Here is a 21,972-nt window from a genome sequence, read left to right as displayed (position 1 = left end):
TTATTATTTACCCGAAATAATACCTAGTGTATGGTTATATTGTTTGTTTAAGTAATCACAGTCGTAATCATATTATCAATAAACAGTATGGTAAAAATGGTACCTTATGTTCAATTACCTTATGTCCAATTACCTTATGTTCAATTACAATTAACTAGGACGCAATACCCTAGCCTCCGGTGCAACACGATTGCGGACTTTTTACCTTTTTACCTGAAAAAAACATAACACGATTGCGGACTTTTTACCTTTTAATATTTGAGAAAAAACAACACGATTGCGCACCTTAAGTATTTTTTCTTTGAGCAAACACAAATATTTAAATAAATTTACCAACATTAATAATAACTTAATACGTATAGTAAAAAAATCTTATAATATATCACAGTAATTACGCGTCAAAAAAAGGAATAATATGCCGATATTTATTTATAAAAATAAAGAATTAAGATACACTCATAACGATAAACAAATATTTAAATAATTTTAAATAAATGGTTATAGTTTAAGAAACACACCTATAATAGTATAGTATACGTATTACGTATACACAATTGTTACGGCCAGTGGATACTATTATATGGCGTCTAATAATATTTTATTACTATAATAACCGATAATAACTGATAAAGTGATAAGTGTTATAGTTGCTGTGCTTTTCCAACGTACGAGTATTCACATCTGTTAATATTTATTGTACCGAATTTTATTTTATTGATAATTAACTAATACTGTACGTCAAAGAGATCTATAATGTGATAGTCGTAGCCCGTCGGTCACATTCTCACGTCATATTATCTAAACGTTATATTATATTGAGACAGTCTAAATTGTGCAACGTATATATTTCCGTTTTATTTTTGTGCAATTTTGTTTTGGGAAAATGGAGAAACAAATACAAAAAAAATTTTAAACAGAAAAAGGTAAGCCGTGTATTTTAGTTGAAGATTATAAATATAGTGAATTTAAAATTCTGAAAAAGTGTGGGAACATTCGGTATAACTGTACGAATAAAAATTGTTCTGCCAGTTTACTCGTTGACAAGGATGTAACCAAAGTGTTAAGTATGTTAAATGAGCATACACATGAGGTGATTCCAAAAAATATTATTAATAGGCAAATTGTGAGTTCTCGTTTAAAAAGAAAATGTGAAAATGATCTTCTTACTAGGCCAAATAAAATAATTAGGCAAGAACTTATAAATACCGAAAACGATATCCAGCCGGTTTATTCTGATATAAAGTTATGGAGAAAGTGTATGTATGATAAACGTAGAAAGAATATGCAAAAAATTCCAAAATCGTTAGAGGAAGCGATAACTCAGTTGTTAGATGGTCGTGAAAATATTATAACTAATACTGGTGAACTATTTTGTCATATGGAAGAAACTTCAAGTCCAATTATATTCACTTGCAAAACTAATCTTGAACTATTGAGTCAATCTTCTCATATTTTTGCAGACGGTACATTTTCATATGCACCCAAATATTTTGAACAACTGTATTCAATACATATATTACAAAATGGTTTTTATGCTCCTATAATTTATTGTTTTTTAATTTCAAAATCAACTGAAACTTATATACAAATGTGGCACACAATTATTAATTTATGTTTAAGATTCGACATAAATATACAAAATTCATTAAAGTGTTCAAATTTTCATTTTGATTTTGAAAAGAGTGCTCACAACGCTGTTAGACATTTTTTCCCAAACTGCAAAATTATGGCCTGCAGATTTCATTTAGGCCAATCATGGTTCAGGAAAATTCAAAGTGACAGTAATTTATTAAAAAACTATAATTCAAAATCTGAACTAGGTGTATGGTTGAAACAATTTTTTGCACTTGGATTTTTACCTTCGGAAGATGTAGAAGATGCTTTTACTTATTTAATTGAAAATAGCCCTACTGATAATTTTGAATTTACTGATTATATACTGAACAATTATATATCATCTGATGCCGCTTTCCCACCGATTTTATGGGCAACTGAACCTTCAACAGAGGCAAGAACGACCAATGGGCCAGAATCTTTCCATAGCCACTATAATGCTCAGTTTTATACTTCTCATCCATCTATTCACCAAGTTATACATATTTTATTGGGTATTCAAAGTGAAACTTATTTAAAAATATATAGTATAAAACAACAAAATATTAACAAGCCTCGTAAAGAGCAAGAAGAGAATATTGCATTTATAATTAACACTTGGGAAAAATATAAAAATAATGAAATATCTTTAAATGATTATTTGCTGATATTAGGACCACGTTTTTGTGCTAAAAAGTTATAAGAACTTGATTTTTATTATATATATATATGTATATTTTTATTTTGACGCGTAATAATAAGTTACTGTAATGTATATACAAATACTTTTTTTTTTACTATACGAATTATGTAATTAATTATTATTATTGTCATCGTTATGAGTGTATCTTAATTCTTTATTTTTATAAATAAATATCGGCATATTATTCCTTTTTTTGACGCGTAATTACTGTGATATATTATAAGATTTTTTTACTATACGTATTAAGTTATTATTAATGTTGGTAAATTTATTTAAATATTTGTGTTTGCTCAAAGAAAAAATACTTAAGGTGCGCAATCGTGTTGTTTTTTCTCAAATATTAAAAGGTAAAAAGTCCGCAATCGTGTTATGTTTTTTTCAGGTAAAAAGGTAAAAAGTCCGCAATCGTGTTACGGCACCTAGCCTCACTTTATTTTACACACTTCATTTCATTTTCATGGCTCGCACTAGTTACATGTCACATCATTGTCACTCGGTCGTTTTTTTAAATCATATTAGTTTGAACATATTATGGCTTTACATTTTAGAAGATTAGTTTCAATCATTTTACTCGAATATTTATCGCACAAAAAAAATACAAGTCTAATTGCTATAAAAGTAAATAAAAATAATAATTATTGTTCTATGACAAATAATATATGTAAATATTCAGCACATAGTGGTCTATCAAAAAAAATTATGCGCATAAATTTTAGGTAAAAAACAAAATAGAAATAGCCTTACGTTCAAAAAAGAAAAAACGCGCTAAAACGATGAAAATATACTGAATAATTTATGATTAATACGTGATTTTCTGGAATTTTTTTTGAACCTAAGCTAAGTTTTGTACAACAAACGATTCAGCGTGTAATTATCTATCAGAAAAATATAAATTCATAGAGTTTGGTTGAGGAATATAGGTTTTCTACTACATATGGTCTGCAAAATTATGAAATAACATATTTGCAGTTATACGTAAGCAGCATGGATGTTTTTCAGATATCCACGAAAACCTAATTTCTTTAATATTGCACTTATCGACTTGATTTTTTTTTTTTAAATGATCAGAATGGTATCCTTAGTCATATTTTACAGTTGGAAAATTTCCATCAACCGTAAAACCGGATCAGTGGGGTGAAATCTAAGATATTTGGGATCGTCAAAGCATATCATTTTTCGAAGCAATTTAAATAAAAATAATAATTATTGTACTATGACAAATAATATATGTAAATATTCAGCACATAGTGGTCTATCAAAAAAAATTATGCGCATAAATTTTAGGTAAAAAACGAAATAGAAATAGCCTTACGTTCAAAAAAGAAAAAACGCGCTAAAACGATGAAAATATACTGATTAATACGTGATTTTCTGGAATTTTTTTTGAACCTATGCTAAGTTTTGTACATCAAACGATTCAGCGTGTAATTATCTATCAGAAAAATATAAATTCATAGAGTTTGGTTGAGGAATATAGGTTTTCTACTACATATGGTCCGCAAAATTATGAAATAACATATTTGCAGCTATACGTAAGCAGCATGGACGTTTTTCAAATATCCACGAAAACCTAATTTCTTTAATATTGCACTTATCGACTAAGTTTAGTATATATAAAGATTCAGTGTGATATTATCTATCAGAAAAATATAATTGTATAGAGTTTTGTTGAGAAATACAGTTTTTCTACTACATTTTGTGCGCAGAGTTAAAAAACAACGTATTCACAGCTATTCGTAAGCAGCCTGGACTTAAACAAAAATCTATGAAAACCTAATTTCTTTAATATTGCACATATCGACTTGATTTTTTTTTTTAAATGTTCAGAATGGTATTCTGACTCATATTTTACCGTTGGAAAATTTTTATCAACCCTAAGACCGAAATTATGGGGTGAAAATGACTAATATAAAATATATAATTGAATTAAAAGATTAAATTTTACCTGTACACAAGGCTTCAATGAAGCTATCTTACTATAGTAATTTACTATTTCATGTAGAGTGTTAAAGGTTGTATGCCTAACAATGAAGTATCCACTGTCATAAAACTGTTTAATTCGGTAATGTCTGACTCTATCACCACAGCGAACTATAAATAAATGTACATAATATAGGTACAGGGTGTAACAGAAAGAACTGATTTTTGGAATAATTTTTGTTCTAATTAATATTTTTAATTTATCATTGAGAGACCCTATGTAAAATGTATTTATTTTTATGTTTATTTTTTAGTACTGAAAATAAAAAAAATAAAATTTGATTTAATTTATTTTAGATAAATTAAAAATAGCCAATTTGTGAATCTGATTATAAGAACAATTTTGATGGTAAAAAGATTTATCTTAGTCAAGTAGTTTATGCTCATTCTGTGGAAAAAAATATGTTCAATTAACTCACCAGACAAAATTTAATTACAACATAATAATACACTACAAGATAAAAAAATTGTATATAGAATTTAATAAATGAAAAATTATTAGAAATATTTTTTTATTAAAAAAACCAAATAATTAATATTAATAATCAATCAAGTTTATAGTAAGTTTAATTAAATATAGTGCTTGGCAAAAAAAATTCTATAAATTGCTCTTATATTACAGTGCGGCCTTAGAATAGACTATAACTGATATAAAATATAAAATGAGTTAATGATCTTACCTGATGGGAAGATTGTCATACGAGCATCTGTTACTAATGGTGAATTGTCTTTAAGCCAAGTTATTTTTGGTGGAGGCTGTATAAAATTAATAGTATGAGTTTGTTGATCTTCAACCACTGATTGCTAAAAAACATTATGTTTAAGTTTTAATATTGATTTTTACAAACGTTTTATTTGAAAAAAACCTAAGCTGATAAATATATAGTTTCAATAAACTTACATCATAAATATTGACGTCGATTTTACTCTGTGGTTCAACAACAGGCGCCAGAGGTTTACTTAATGCTTTATTATAGTACTCAAATAATCCCCTTAGATTACTAAACTTTATATTCCGATCAATGAAGAATGAAGAATTTTCATGTAATTGTTTGATTCGGTAATGATGAACAATATTACCATAACGAACTATAGTAAATGTACATAATATATTAATATATCAATCAAAAAATATGTTCAATTAACTTACCAGTCAAAGAGTAAGCATTTACCACGGCTCGACTTTTAGTGGCATATTCTGAATGGAAACACTTGTGAATCCTGGTGTATCTTGCTCTGTTCTTGGAGTTTTCCTCCGACAACGGCGACAACTAAAGCAGCCGCTAATATATTATCTAATATACGTAATAAGTAAAAAAAACAGAAATACCTGTGACTTTTAAGTTTAATCTCCTCCTATCCCTCCGGTGGAGCTATGCCCTTTTTTTATATTAATATATATTATAGAAGGTCTCTTGGTCGCATAAAGATTCGAATCAGTAGCGCCGCCACGGGCGCCACGTCGATCCGAACTTTTTGCTAAGCGGTTTCACCACGTCAAGGTGGACCTTTTTCGAAACCGCCACCCTTACGCCCAGCCATCCTCCCTAATTACGTTAGCCGCTTACATAACTAATTTAATAATTATAACACCACATAAAAATAAGTATTAATAACAATTGCTTAATTATTGATCGTTCCGTTGTCTATCATTTGATTTTCTATGAATGTGGAGCAACCGAGGTGTCTCAAATCCTTGATTGCATTCCTTGCACTTATACGGTTTTAAGTGAGTGTGCTTTAAGTTATCGTGGTATTTTAGATCTAGTTGGCAAGTAAACGTCGAAGGACATTTTGGACAATGGACTGTGGTATCCTCTTCGCTATGAATCCTGTTAACGTGTCTAGTTCTGGCATGGGTAGTGCTAAATTTAGCCTTGCATATATTACATGAATGCTTCATTAAATTGTGAACAGTTTGTTTATGTCTCTTAAGGGTATCTTTCCTGTTGAAAACTCTGTCGCAATCTTCACATGCATGAATCGGGAGCATATGGGAAGCAATGTGTCTCTCCAACCAACATTTATATAAGAAAATGTGACCACACATATTACACGTAAAAACATCGTCTCTGGGGGTCCTCTCTGAGTCTTCTTCAGTGCAGTCTGAAATTGACATGCAACCGGCACGTTGTTCATCAACTTGATTTACTTGAAAATGTCCAATCCCTTTAAATTCACACGAATGACACATACAGTCTTTGTTATTTGTTCCAAAATAATGTGGGCCATAATATACTGTTATTTCTTCGCCGCGTTTGATTTTTTTATTTGCTTTTACGATTGCACTGGTTCTTCCTAAAGCGTATATATCCGTATTGGCTTCACAATCATGATTTAAGAATGCAGCCGGGCCAAGCCACAGTTTTGTTTCACCTGTAGTTCGGGATTTCACGACTGAATAATCTCTTATTTGATAATGTGAAAAAAAATCTTCAGTCACGGGTGTCATTGTACCGTATAATTCTGTTATGAGAGTATTCATGAACATGGTCTTCTTAGCCACAATTTTGACTCCAAAATCTTCGTCTCTTGGGTATCTATTACACTTCTCATGATTTTTGTTTAATCATAATGGACCCAGGACAAAGACACTTGCTACAAAAATTTGGACATGGAAAAGTAGTTTGTCTTGATGGGACCCACGGACTTAATGGATATGATTTTGAGTTAGTTACCTTAATGGTAATCGATGACCTTTGGTTCAGGGTTTCTGTGTTGTTTCATGTATAATCTGAAAGATAAAAAAATATATACTATTATGTTCACAGTAATTTATGATGTCACAGGTATAATAAAACCACAAACATTCATGACTGATATAGTTGAAACTTTTTATTCAGCATGGGAAACTGTAATGGGCCCAGTCCCACATCGCATTTTTTGTTCATGGCATGTTGATAAAGCCTGGAGACAAAATTTAAATAAAATTATTGGACCTCAGTGTAAGGAAAAACAATCAACAGTTTACAAATCATTAAAAATGCTTCAAACAATAACCAGTGAAACTGATTTAAAAAAAAATTTTAAACAAATTTGTTATTGAAACGATGAATGATCCTGAAACTAAAGACTTTGGATTATATTTTGAACGAATGTATGCAAATAGAGCAACATTATGGGCATATTGTTACAGAAAAGGACTGGGAATAAACTGCAATATGCATCTAGAATCAATGCATAAAACTATAAAGTATCATTATCTAAATGGATGTAAGATTGGAAGATTAGATAAAAGTATAATGACAATAAGACGATTCACACGTGATAAAAAAGTAGAAAGAATGATCAAATTAACAAAGGGTAAATCAACAACAAGAATACAGGAGATTAAAAAAAGGCATTTAACTAGTATTTCGCTTAATTTAAATATTACTAAGAACGATGCAAATAGCTAGAATGTAGATATACTCCGCGCCACGAGAGAACGCATACGGCACGCGCATCCAAATAATTGCGCTCGAACGTCTAGAGGCCAAATCTCCCCACCATGCAACAACTGGTCTCTGCATACAGCGCGGCTCAATTAATGCAATAGTAACACGCATCGTGTCGCGTATTTACGAAAAAATTATTATTATTATTTACCTGTAGTATTTTATGGAATATTCTCCGATCGAAATCGCAAATAATTAAACATCACAAAATTAAAAAATACAAATTAATCATTTATTGTCAGTGCATAGTATAAAAATACAAAAATTACAAATTATATATTAATTTAATCGGATGTTGTTTCGGAAAAATTTGGTAAAGTTGTGTCTTCGTTGACTGCAGTTAAAATTTTCTTTAACGTTGGAATTTATCGCCTGTGCCAAAACTTGTGAACTTTTTTCCTAATGGCATCTTGGTCAAAATCATCATCTTTTTCCGTAACAGTTGGTCGGACTTTGGTTTTGTTAAGTGATTTTACACTGCCTTTATTTCGGTATTCCGATAGAGTAACACTGACAGTCCTTTGCCCTATACCACTCTCTTCTGATATTTTCTTAATAATCTCCTTCGCTTTTAATTTTGGGCCGTCTGCATTGTGTTGCTGAGCCATTTTAGCCTTGTAGAGGTTTACGATCATCAATTTCTGCCGAGAACCAATGAACTAAAAATAATAACTTATTGAACATTAAAAACCGTATTAAAAATAAATGAAAAGTAAATATTTTCATATAATATATTCGAATAACTAATTCTAATGATTAAGATTTTTATTATAACTATTACATTTTAAAGATTTTTTTAGTATGACATCGGTTTTATATTTTATTGTTATTTTACTTTGAATTCGACTTAAAAAAAAAAATGTACATTTAAATAATCTTTAAATTGATTTAAAGCAATATTTAAACAAATAAATATGTCGTTCCCTCAAAAATATTATTCTCTATCGTTTTTGTAATAGGTGATTTTACTCTAAAATAACTCAATAACATAAAAAAATTAAATGATTCTGCGTAAATGTGTAGAGCATGGGCCAGAAAGACAAAAAAGTGCGCTGACATCCTCTTAAATAAATGTTTTAAAATCTTACTTTTCCACGAGGATTTCTTTTCATCGGCGATATGTTGGATCCACTGTCTTCATCCATTGTATTGAGAGTAAAATCGGCAAGTGAAAAAAACAAAAAACGAGAGCAAAATAGTACACGTTAAACAAAAATCGGTAAACGACTAACGACGTAATCGACGATAATAATTTTATAATGGATTGTAATCGCAGTGTATACACCTGCCGACAAAATCACTGTGCCCCGAAGCGCTCCGACTGGTGGCGATCGTGCTGGTAAAGTGGTGGGGATGCGCAAAAAAAAAACGTGTTTTGTTCGGCCGCCGTATGCGTTCTCTCGTGGCGCGGAGTTTAGTGAACATACACCAAATCAATCGTATGTAGTTAAAAAAAATAATGAAGAAATATGTTGTGTAATAGTTTGTAGTACGTGTAAAATATGCATTCATACATTTGAATGCACTTGTTTAGATTACTTGATAAAATCAATTATTTGTAAACACATTCATACTATCGCACTAAGTCATGAAAATGCCACGAATAAAATGATCAGTTCAGAATTAAATAATATAAATAAACATGTAAAAGATACAAACAATACAAAAGAAATAGAAATACATATGAAGACTTTAAATAACAAAAATGAAAATGAAAATGAAAATTTGTATGAAATATTAAAAAAAAAAACTATGAGCACATTAAATAAAATCCAATTAATCGAAGATTCTGATCACCTTAAAGAAGCTATTAAAAAGATAGATGCTCTCAATGCATTTATAGACGCAACATCAAAACAGTCTGCACCAAATAATGAATTCATCAAAGTAAATAACGATCCGCCTAATAAAAAAATAACCACACAAAACAACTTTTTTTCGACAAAATCAAAACGAAAAAAACCCGAAAACGATTTGTTTAAACCATCGGAACTTGAAAGCAATGAACTACAAGACACCTTTTTAAATAAAAAATTTAAAATATTGCAGGAGAAAGATGTAGAACATTCATATTTTAAAAACAATAATTAAAATTATTTTATACTTTCCAGACATTACTTTTATACATTTTATTTGATGAAGTCTAAAGACTGATTATTATTATTTAATTATTTTTTTGCGAATTACACTATTATAATGTTATTGTTTTTATTAATTTTCATTATTTACTATTTAACTATTTATATTAACTTTATTATATAGTATTATATTATACGTACCATGAAAATGTATGATTTACTTTTCAGTTTCTAGTTTTTTTGTAAACATATTCATATTATACATGAATGCATGATATAATAATTGATAAAATGATAAGAGATTTCAAATCTTGATATGGTACTCGCGCATGCGCAGATAGGCCACGGTTCAGTTCTGTGTTTAGACGCTCCTCGTAAATCATCGTCACTGTTACCAACTGCCGCATCGCTACCCGAATTGTGCGATCGGTCATCGTTTGATATTTGTAGGTTAGGTACATTTTCACCGCTTGCCTCACCATCATGATTGACATTATTTGACGGAAGAACTTTCCCGTTTCGCAAAAACCACGTAGAATCCACGTTGGAATCCGAATTCACACTATTCATCTTGCAGTAATTTACACATATGATAATGAACTACGAGCAATATAAAATTGCCTAATTGTTAATACAATTTACGGTCGTCGATCACGCGTAATAATATTATAAAAATAAAAACGAATCCACTTCTGAATCTGTAGGGCATTCTATACAACTACAGTACAATTAAGATACATATATAACACTTTATTAATATAATTAAATAAACAAATAACATATTAAAACAAAACGTAAAATATAAAATAAATATGCTCCGAGAACAACGTTGTGACGCGTAGACGACGCGTACGCGACGGAGCGTCAGTTAATAGTTAATACTAAAAATTAGAGTGTGTGCCATCCACTACGCGCTGGGGAAGTGAAACTTCTTATGTTAATTAATGGCCGGTAGAATTTTGGGTCAGTTGTTTAAAATAGAATAAACATAAAATACACAATGACAATTTTTATAAAAAACATGAACAATATGTTTATTAATTTAATTAAATACAATGATAATTATTATAACTTATTGACTAATATATTATTAATAATAATTATAATTACTTAATATCAATGAACTAATTTATAACGATATTTGTTGAATTTGTGCTTCGGGATTTTGTGGTTCTATGGGTACAACTGTAATTATTGGTTTATGGTAACTGAAATAAGAAATGTAATTTTGTGATTGGACATTATTGAGGTATCTTGTGAAGATGGCATCTATAGTGGTGCCGGATCTCGTTGTTGGAATCGTCGGATTATTATTCATAGTTAAATTGAATTTTTGACGTAAAAAATTTGTCAACGGCTGAGACTCTGGACAGTCAAACCTGACATTGAAGTCGCCACTTAAAATAATTGGTATTTTGTCTTCTCCAGTGCCGAGTTCTGAACCACCTACAGGTGTATAAGGCAGCAACGATTTATGCAAAAATCTAATTATATCAGGTATATTGCTATTTGGTGAAATGTAAACTGCTACGATGAGAATGATTTGTCCGTTTGGTCGTTTACATTCAGCAAAACATATATCACCAACTGATGTTACTAATGCTCCAAAATATTGCGATGGACTAACTTCCACAGACATTTTTGGACTTACAACGTGAATTGTGTCATTAGCATGGTGATAAATCGCTACTCGTCCATGTGATATATTTGGTCGTCTATAACTGATGACACAATTGAAATTTGGGATATTTATATTCTCATCAGTAGTATTAGGAAGTTTATGTGAACGTTAATGCAATAGTCATCATCCAAATTCCGAGGAAGAGTTTTAACCATGTTATTAACTGAGACAGGTACGTTAATAACTTGACCATAAATACCATACTGGCCAGTAACATGTCGTAGCCTCCTAATGTTCATGAAGGGAAGACGTGGAGAAATTAGTCTTTCTTCAACTAAATTCAAGGCTGGCAGACAGCTAGGTATAGCTGGATATTTGAAACCATTATACGTGGCCATGACTGGAATCTTATCCTTTGTTAATGAGGCTCTACACGTGTTGCATAGCATAATATCTTTGTTTGGAATATCTGGTACGATAGTCTTTAAAATAGTCTCGTATTTATTACCAGCAGGTTTCAAATCTTGCTGGAACCATAATCGATCACAAACAGAACATGGATAGCCAAATGGATTATTTATAAATTTATCCTCAAAGTATTTGTGTGCTCGACGAAAACGACGGAAATCACTGTATGGCAGAAGAAGATCATCGTCACTAGTATCATCATCTTCATCATTTATTGACACATCACTCTCACTGGAAGCCTCACGGTCCTCACCCTCATTCTCGCTCAAATATGCATCAACATTATTCGTTTTTTCACTATCTTCATTGAATTGTCTCTGCCTTTGTCTGTTTCGATATTCCTGCATGCGTTGTGCTCCAGTTTTAGGTTGTGATGTCGGTTGTGAAGCATTGACAGTTTCACCATTATCACTTTCACTTTGACGTACCCGATAGTCTCGACTACGTTCTGCAGGTGTTTTACACGTAGGCTGAAGTTGATTATTACATGCGATAGATGCTTGTGACCTTGCTTGATGGACTTGAGCATTAACAACAATTACCCTTGGTTGATTTCTATTAGATTCTTCATCAGAGCTATCATCATTATGAATTGAACGAGAATCAGGATTTCTCCATTGTATAGTTGTTGAATTTTGTTGTTGTGTATCTGAAAAATAATTTTTTTTATTGTAGATAGATTTTGACTTTATTTTGAATAATAATGAAATATTATTTTGAATATTTCCAATGATAAGTAAAATTAGTTTGAATATTTTCAATAATAAGTAAAATTTATTTCAAATAATGATTAAATATTATTGAAATAATAATAGAGATTAAGAAAGTCGTGTAATAACTATTAAATTACCATTTAAGCTAGGTAATGTTGGACCACTTGTTATTTCATCATTTTCTAGATTTTGCCGTTGAAGTTCTTTTTGTCGTGCCCGGAATTCTGGATTACGTTCTGCAGATGTTTTAGGTGCAGGCCGAGATACATGATTTTGATTTTCTTGTCGAGCTGCTCTTAGACGTGCCCGATAGTCTCGGCTACGTTCTGCAGGTGTTTTAGGCATCGGCTTGAGTCGATTAACATTGAAGTTAGGTTGAATTTTATTAGATTGTTCATCAGTACAATTATTATCATCATTTGATGTAGGTTCAGGACCCATGCATTGCATGGTTGCTGAATTTTGTTGTTGTGTATCTGAAAAATAATTTTTTTTTTGTATTACAAATAAATTTTGACTTTATTTTAAATTCAAATAATAATTCAATATAATTTTAAATGATAATGAAATATTTTTCCTCTTATTATAGAAAATAATAATTTAATTTAATTTTAAATAATAATGAAATATTTTTTCGAATAATGATTTAATTTAATTTTGAATAATAATTTTTTTTTTTCGAATAATAATTTAATTTAATTTTGAATAATAATGAAATATTTTCTCAAATAATAATTCAATTGAATTTTAAATAATAATTATTGTTCACCCAGACATTTTGAACTTACCATTCGAGCCAGGTAACGTTGTGGCACTTGTGACGTCACTCTCCACTAAATGTTGTAGTGTTATTTCCTCAGCTAACTTTATTTTTTTTCCGGCCGAACTCTCATATTCCGCGACGTTTCTTTTACTCATCGCGCACTCTGAAATATTTATTCTTATTATTTTTATTATTTATATTTATTCACTCCAGATAATGTTTACAACAAAACCTTCACTCTTATAACCTTACTTTTCTAGTGTCACTCGGTTAATGAAAAAATAACACTTACCTCACCAATGCATACGCATAAACAAAAGTAATAATATAACAAAACACAACAATATAACAAAAATTAATAACAAAAACAATAACAATAATAGATAACGATATAACAATAATTAATTTGTATTTTTCACAATTTTTAAAACGAACTGCAAACTTATTAGAACGTGTTAGAACGTATATAAACAAACGAACGACTGGTCGAAAGATATCCATCCAACGCGCATGCGCGTACAAGGCCCACTGCATCCCCTCTACCACTATATCTTCTCACTCACTCGGCGGCTATTTTTTTTCTCACTCGCACCGTTTTCGTGACGCCCGAGCGTCCGTGACCCATGCCAGTGCCCGTGACGGTCAGGGGGGCGATTCTACTAATGCGTGTTGGCCATATTGAGCGTGTTTGGCATGTACACAACGTACTGATGTTATCAGCGCATTCTACGTTATCATTAACTCTATTCTGTTAAAGACGTAAACGGCGTTATTTAAATTTTATAATGTTCATATTAATTTTATAAAATCCAAAACATTAATTATTTTAGTATGGCTACGGGTTTGAATAAGTAAGTTTTTATGATTATAAGTAAATTTAAGATACTTCTCTTATAAAATATTATTTTGATGTCTGTGTAGAAATTGTGTGTTTAATATGATTCTTACGCGGATTATACTTACACATTACCTACCTACATTTTTTGTAGAATTGTTTTTTTAATAATACATTTTAGCTTATTATAAATATTTACCAAGTTTTTAGTTAATTATAAAATAATTGTTAAGCATCACTTGTGTGCAGATGTATCTTTCTATGTAGTTTAGATATTAGGTATGTATTTTGAAGATAAGGATTTCAAAATTAATATTAAACATTGATATATTATAATTTCCATTAAACTTATAATTGTATTCTAGTAGTTTAAGAAAGAAGGCTACTCTTGAGCAGAAAGAGTTGATCACCTCATTCCTAGATGAGCATGAAGGAATGCGAACTAGGAAATTTTCAGCCGAAATGACTTATCAAAAATACCAAAATTTATGGAATGAGTTAACATTAAGACTTAATAATATAGGACCAACAAAAAATGTTAAAGACTGGCAAAAAGTTAGTTAGAGTATTGTATAAAACTATTCTTCAATCATAATACATTGCAGTGTGTAATATTAATATAACTTATTATAATGAATTGAATACGCACTTAGTATTGGAACGATCAAAGAAGTCGAGTTAAGCGAAAAGCTGCTGAAATTAAAACTAGTCAACGAAAAACTGGTGGAGGAGTTGATATGCACCTAGAACCACTTACCGTTGAAGATGAAAATATACTGAAACTGATGGGTGGCAATATTGTTGTATGTGGTGATGATGATATACTCGAAGCAGGATTACCTATTATGGACAAAGTAAGTTCAATAAGCACTATATACACTAGACTATTAGAGTATTGTTATATTCATATATATTATATACTCTCTAGTCTCTATTTTTATATATATTGCTTAACTTTGCAAATCTACATAATACAGTATGTATTATTTCCGGTGGCAAAACAAGGAGGGGTTTGGGATTGTAACTAAATAGTTTTCATATTACTACTATATATTCTCCAATACATCCACTGTCAACCATTAACATAAAAACCAGCATTCTAGTCATCCTGTATGTGTTGCATTTCTATTTTCTATAGATTATGTAAACATTCATTCTATAATAGTACTAAGTATAATATTAAATGCTTAATCTATGATATTTAAATTATTTAAATTTTGTTTCAACAGAATGTTTCTTGTGAAGAATACATCATGGGAATTTCAGATTTACCTACTGAATCAACAATAGTAAGTATTTATTTGGAAAATATTTTTATTTCAGTATTTTATCATACTATTATTAAAAATTAATCAAGTTTTCCTCTAAGGGACAAGTGCATAATGAAAGTTTCATCTTCAGTGTTCAAGATTCAACATTGTCAACAAAAGAAAAAAATAAGAATCAAGAAATATTTGACACAAATACAGTTTGTGGTCAAAAAATTGAAGAAAAAAAAAACACCTAAAAGAATTAGTTTCATATATTTTTACCTTTTCAATGTTACATTATTTAATCTTATTTTTCCATGGACATTGATATATTTTTTTATTATAGAAGAAAAAAAAGTGTTTAGATTCTTCTCCGATAGATCGTCAATATTTAATACAATTTCAAGTTGAAAATAATGAAATCCAACGGGAAATTGCAACAACAATGAAACACAGAAATACAATTGAACAACAAAAAGTAGCATTGAAAGAAAAGAAATTAACTCTTCTTTTACAGAAAAATGAGCTAGAGCAACAGAAAATAGATGCCATTAATAATGTTACTAATTTACTATTGAATTTTATTTCATCTAAAGAAAATATTAAATAAATGAGTATATGAACCTTTGTTCAAGTTTGATTTTTTTAATTTTATAAGGTACCTAATTTGTTTTTTATTTTGTTTACTATGTTTTGTTCAAGTTTGATTTTTTTAATTTTATAAGGTAATTTGTTTTTTATTTTGTTTACTTTGTTTTGTTCAAGTTTGATTTTTTTAATTTTATAAGGTAATTTGTTTTTTATTTTGTTTACTATGTTTTGTTCAAGTTTGATTTTTTTAATTTTATAAGGTAATTTGTTTTTTATTTTGTTTACTTTGTTTTGTTTAAGTTTGATTTTTTAATTTCATAAGACTTTTTGTTTTTTATTTTGTTTACTATATTTTGTTCAAGTTGTATACTTTAATTAAATTTATTTCATTAAATCAAAACATGTTCAAAATTGTTAATTCAATACATCGATAACACTATTTATTGATTACGCTGAATATAATCCATAATTTCTGATCGATTATTATTACCCTCTGTGTGAAGAGCATTTCCTGCTGGAAACTGTACTTGGTCATTAGCATCATAAGGTTCATAATATTCTTCATCTTCACTATTGGCATCAAAATTGTCAATACAAATATTGTGGAGAACTGAGCAGGCATTAATAATTTTACTTGCAGTTGTTGGTTTATAGTGCAACATTCTTTGTTTGCAAAGGCATCTCCAGCGACCTTTCAGCATACCAATAGCTCGTTCTACAATCGATCTAGCCGAAGTGAGCTTATTATTAAATCTGCTTTCTAGACTTCCATCTTCTGGGTTACTGAAAGGTGTTAGTAACCAAGGTTCTAATGGATAACCACTATCACCTAAAAGCCATTCATGATCATGCCTATATGTATTACTTAAATGGTTTCTAATTAATGACATTTTCCAAATGTGGGAATCATGTGTTGATCCCGGGAACTTTGCATTAACATTAAGTATGCGGTAGGTATGATCAACTATCTATAAAACAATACCATCTTCATTAAAAATCTTTTAAGTAATTTTAACAGTTCGAAACATAAAGTTTTAAGATGCATAGAAATGTATTTATTTATTTACTTATTACTTACAAGCTGGGTATTGATTGAATGAAACCCTTTTCGATTAACATAAACAAATTCAGGATATTGATTATGATTAGTTGAAGGAGGAAATATACCAATTTGTGAGCCATCAATTATTCCAATTACTCCAGGAATACGGAATTTTGTACGAAACCTTTATAAGTATAAATTATTTGTAATTTATAAGTAGACAATATTTTATTTTTATTTAAAATCATACCAGTCCTTGATTTTTTGTTTTTCTACATTAGATGTTGGAAATTTAATGTACTTCTGAAGGAGATGCAAATTAATACAATCAATAACTTCATTCAAAACTTTACTCACTGAAGGTTGGGATAAGCTAATATTACTTTCATTACCCACTCCTCTTTGGTAAGCACCTTGAGCAAGAAATCGAACAACGGTACTAACCTTTATAATAAAATAATGAAAATAGAAATGTCAACAACACAATATTCTAACTTTAATTGTCCAAAAAAATGTATGTTACTTTAGTTTCTATTGATATTCCATCACTTCTACAGTTTTTTTTCAAGAATGGTGTTAGTTCTTGAATAATACGCTCCAATGTGGCTTTATTAACTCTATATGAATTCCGAAATTCAATGTCTGGTAAATTAAATATACTTCTGCTACGACTTAAAAGTCTTTCTACCTTAAGAGTAGCACACAATGTTCGCTGCTGTTGATCATATTCTATTTCTCGAACTTCATCATCCAGCAACAATCGAATATTTAATTGAATATTATTCATTGTAAATGTATAGGTAAAAATCCCAAATAAATTATACTTAGGACAAGTGAAAAACCTATAAACTATAGTATATAGGAAATACTTATAATATTGATAATAACAAACTAATTGATAACGAAATCATAATATTTATGCCATATCACGCTTTATACGCTCAAAACGACGGACTTATCCAATCGTTTCCAGCGTAATTATTGGAGTCCATTCTGCCGCATCTGCCGAACACGCAATAGTGGAATAGTAAAACGCCTAACATCTACTCCCTGTAATCATGCGCGTTACGCTTAGTACGACGATCACGCATTAGTAGAATCACCCCCCAGAGCGTCACTCAAAATTTTTTCGATACCCCTCACATAAGAAGTTTCACTTCAATAACAAAAGAATAATAATAATAATAGTAATAATAAAAGTTGTCGCCGTTATCACTTATTACTACAATATACATATGTGATAAGTTCTTTTTTTTTTTTAATATTAATTTAATTTACTCTATTTATACATATTATAATTATACATACCTATTAATTATTTACTTTTAATTATTATTATTATTAAATACATAAGAGTTACCTATTATTTAAGTTTTAATGATTGATGTTGCTGCCCCATATTAAATTTAACTACATATGAAGTATTAAAATTACAGTACATTAGCACTTACAATATTTTTTTATCATTTTTATTTTCTTTACATATTATTTGTTAGTAGTTTAGTTTTCCTCCGGAACATAGTTGGACAGGTTTTATTATTTTACACTTCTTTGAAATTAACTAGATTATCTAAAAAAAAATACAGTAAAAATCTAATAACTTGCCTGTAAAATGTATTAATGTAAAATATATTTATACACACCTATGTCCTATAATTGATGTTATTCCATCTCCATGTTGAAATATTAAAATCCAATATAGTATTTTAACTGTATTTTTTTTTAGTTTTCACATTTTTCTCAATACAATTGTAATATAATATGTATATTATTCAAGTCATCTGTCCAAGAATATTTTTAGTACATGGATGTAAATATGTAATTATCTTAGAATTTTAGTATGAAACAAATATTCTGGATTAATTGGAGCCAATAGCTGTATAGTTACAATGCAACTTGATTTTAAAACAAGCTATGCGTTATCAACTTTTGAATAATGCATAATAGATCAATTTTAACCTGGTGTGAACTAAGTGCTGTAAATATTTAAAATTTAAAATTTTGACCGGTCTGAAGGTTCAATGATTGAACGTTCCGTAACCGTGTATATGTTTAAGTTAGGACGGTTCCCATTCAGTTCACTATTCATTATTAGACCGTGCTATAACAGTGTTTAAGTTTAAGTTAGGGCGGAGCCCAATTAGTTCACTGTTCATTATTAGACCATGCTACAACAGTGTATTGGTTTACTTTTGAATCTTCACAAATATTGTAAATTAAATATAATACATTTTCTTAATAGACAGTCAAGTAAAGTATTTATTACTAATACATTTTATTCTAAAATTAATAATAACTTGAATTGGAAGCTTTAAATTTTTAAGTACTATATTTTTTAAACAGTTTTATTATAATTTCGAGAGGTGTTCTAAATTTAAAAATATAAAGGCATATATATGTTATAAAATAAGAAAAATTATATTTTTATTACATTTTGAAATCATACATATAAATAAAATAAAAATTAATCAACAAATAGAGGTTTAGAGTGTTTCAAATGTTATTGATGACTTGAATAGCTGCAGAAACGTCATCTTTAGTTTTTATTCGTCCAGATAAGGATTGTAGACATAAGATAATTTCAAAAATTATTTATATTAAGGACTATTAAAATAACAATAAATTATAACAGTTAGATATTCTTTATAAATATACATCAATATACATGCCATTCATTACTTTGTACAAGTGTAATACTTTGAATGATCTTTTTGTTTTTCCATGAAAACTAAAATTTGACGCTACATGTCTGGTAAAACATAAATCAAAACATTTTGAAACAGCAGCATTCAATGAAAGATTTGATCCTGTTTGGAGAACCAAATAATTTTTCTGTAAAATATATAAAGCATATTAGAATATAATTTATGTTATACAATGTGTAATTAAATTTACTAGTTCTTCAGTATGACAGTTAAAGTTTAAATTTTCATTTTCTGGTTTTAATATTTGTTCTACCAAATCTAAGTTGTTCATAGATTTCAATGGTAAGAAATCAATAAAAGGTGTTGGTAAATTTGGAAGAGGTATAACAGATCGAGAATTGTTAAGTAATGTATTTAATTTTTTATCTAAATTGCTGAGAAAAGTTGAGACTTTTGTTTTTTGAGTGTTATATAATGTAAATTGAGTTAGGATGAAGTTTTCTCTTTTCATAATACTAGCTTTCAACTTATCTATTTGTTTACAGCAACAATTTAAATTGGAATTAGTTGGAATAACCTCTGAAAAAATATTATAAATTATAATTTAACGTTGTTGATATTCATTTTAGTGATTTAACTGTAAGAGAAATATTGTTTTCCATTGCAGTAGGTGTTACATGACTATTATCTTAATTTAAATTTTCAACATGATTTGATGTTACTGTAGGTTCAAACTAAAATATTGAAAAAATCATATTTATACTTTATATTAATTATCATAGATATTAATTAATATTACAGTGTTTATGTCAATTTCATAACTGCAGTAATTGTCATCATTCTCATTGATGATGTAACTCTCATCAATTTCTATTTCTTTACAAAAATCAGCTATCTAAAACAATATTTATAACTAATAAATATAATTTATGCATTAAGGTTAACAATTAGATTGATTTAGTTACATATTAATGAATTAGATACAACTTTAGCAGCAACTTCATTAGCTGTATGTAGATTAGCTGGGGTATTAATAAACGCACTGTCTGTTATTGTTGAATGAAGTGGTAAACAATCATTGTTAGAAGTTCCACTTAAATTATTATTAATGATATCCTGTGTGAAATATTAAATTTTTTTATAATTTTAAAATCACAAGATATATTTTAAATAGAACTATTATTTTACCATATTTTTAGTGTTTATGTTTCTTGACCTTTATAATCATCTACATTTGCAGTATTCTCATTCTCTTCTGTACAACTTGTATTGGGTAAATCTGCAGATGTTGAGTTGTAATCTGTGTTTTCATTAGTGTTTATTTTCAAAGGTCTTAATACATTACTCTAAAAAGTTAGTAGTATAATTTATAAAACCTTTTCAAATCATTATCAACAGGAAATCAAATAATAAAAAATAAATAATTTCTAAGTATTGATTATATAATGGTACTTACAGTTAATGCAATTTGACTTGGTTCAAAAAACTTGTATTTGGTGGTATTGGTAATGTCATATTTGTAGGTAATGTTGACTGTTTATTTGTAGTACTTTTTAACATTTTTATTTTTAGTGTCTTATCAATATCAGGTAAGAAACGTTTCGGTGCTTTTCTACACCAATTCTCATTGTTATATGAATCATGCACACGAGTATCATTATGGTTATCGCTCCCAGACCATGCTTTAGCAACGTTTCTAGCAATTAGTACACTATCTAAAAAAAAAAATTAAATATTCAAAAACGCTTTTACAGATTAAATAATAAAAGCTAAATGATAAATAAGATGTAATTACATAAAAACTATAAAAATTATTAATTTATTTCCTTTACCAAATGGTCCAGCAATTTTTATTGAATCATGCCAAATAGGTACCATCTATAGTGTTTGGTTCAAATGCTTCTTTTATCATTTTACCAATTTGTTGGTTTTTAAAAAACGAAAATCCTTTTTGTGGTAGTTTAAGATCAGCTTTTGAATGTGGAAACCAACATTTTCCAGGAGCTTCAATAGTCGGATCTTCTTGAGTATATGGCTTGTACCAATTATATGGGACATGCTGTATACTGTTGCATTCAGAAAATTCTGCAATTAACCATGACCTAAACCACCAAAAAAATATATTAAGTACATACTATATATAGTTATTATTATTTTATCTATATTTTAAATATTAAACCAACATCATGTTCGTTCAATAGGTAGGAATTAACAAGCACAGTTTCAAAAGGTATTAGTAATGACAGTAAGTGT

At 29.0% G+C, this 21,972-nt stretch overlaps 3 protein-coding genes across 3 annotated transcripts; all 3 read right to left on the bottom strand.

Annotated features, from left to right (window-relative positions):
- Nucleotides 1-5,903: 5,903 nt before the first annotated feature.
- Nucleotides 5,904-6,767, bottom strand: LOC132926009 (zinc finger protein 28-like). The gene has a single exon (XM_060990361.1). It carries the CDS (start codon nucleotides 6,765-6,767, stop codon nucleotides 5,904-5,906), a length of 864 nt encoding a protein of 287 aa, XP_060846344.1.
- Nucleotides 6,768-8,030: 1,263 nt separating this feature from the next.
- On the bottom strand, nucleotides 8,031-8,825 carry LOC132924157 (uncharacterized). The gene is made up of 2 exons (XM_060988295.1): nucleotides 8,802-8,825; nucleotides 8,031-8,372 (listed from the first exon to the last, which is right to left on the bottom strand). Exons 1-2 carry the CDS (start codon nucleotides 8,823-8,825, stop codon nucleotides 8,079-8,081), a joined length of 318 nt encoding a protein of 105 aa, XP_060844278.1. The 3' UTR covers nucleotides 8,031-8,078.
- A 7,647-nt stretch (nucleotides 8,826-16,472) lies between these two features.
- Nucleotides 16,473-17,088, bottom strand: LOC132926008 (putative nuclease HARBI1). Its single transcript, XM_060990360.1, has one exon. The coding sequence runs from the start codon at nucleotides 16,920-16,922 to the stop codon at nucleotides 16,473-16,475; it is 450 nt and encodes a 149-aa protein (XP_060846343.1). The 5' UTR covers nucleotides 16,923-17,088.
- Between the last annotated feature and the right edge of the window lie 4,884 nt (nucleotides 17,089-21,972).

The sequence above is a fragment of the Rhopalosiphum padi genome, chromosome 3 (assembly GCF_020882245.1).
Source record: "Rhopalosiphum padi isolate XX-2018 chromosome 3, ASM2088224v1, whole genome shotgun sequence".
Lineage (NCBI taxonomy): Eukaryota > Metazoa > Arthropoda > Insecta > Hemiptera > Aphididae > Rhopalosiphum > Rhopalosiphum padi.
Note: the sequence above shows the minus strand (reverse complement) of the source record. Positions and strands in the feature narration are given on the sequence as shown.

Coding starts and splice junctions, on each gene's coding strand:
- LOC132926009 (XM_060990361.1), bottom strand. CDS start 6,767: ATGTTCATGAATACTCTCATAACAGAATTATACGGTACAATGACACCC.
- LOC132926008 (XM_060990360.1), bottom strand. CDS start 16,922: ATGTCATTAATTAGAAACCATTTAAGTAATACATATAGGCATGATCAT.
- LOC132924157 (XM_060988295.1), bottom strand. CDS start 8,825: ATGAAAAGAAATCCTCGTGGAAAA. Junction 8,373..8,801: donor AAAGAAATCCTCGTGGAAAA/GTAAGATTTTAA, acceptor TATTATTTTTAG/TTCATTGGTTCTCGGCAGAA.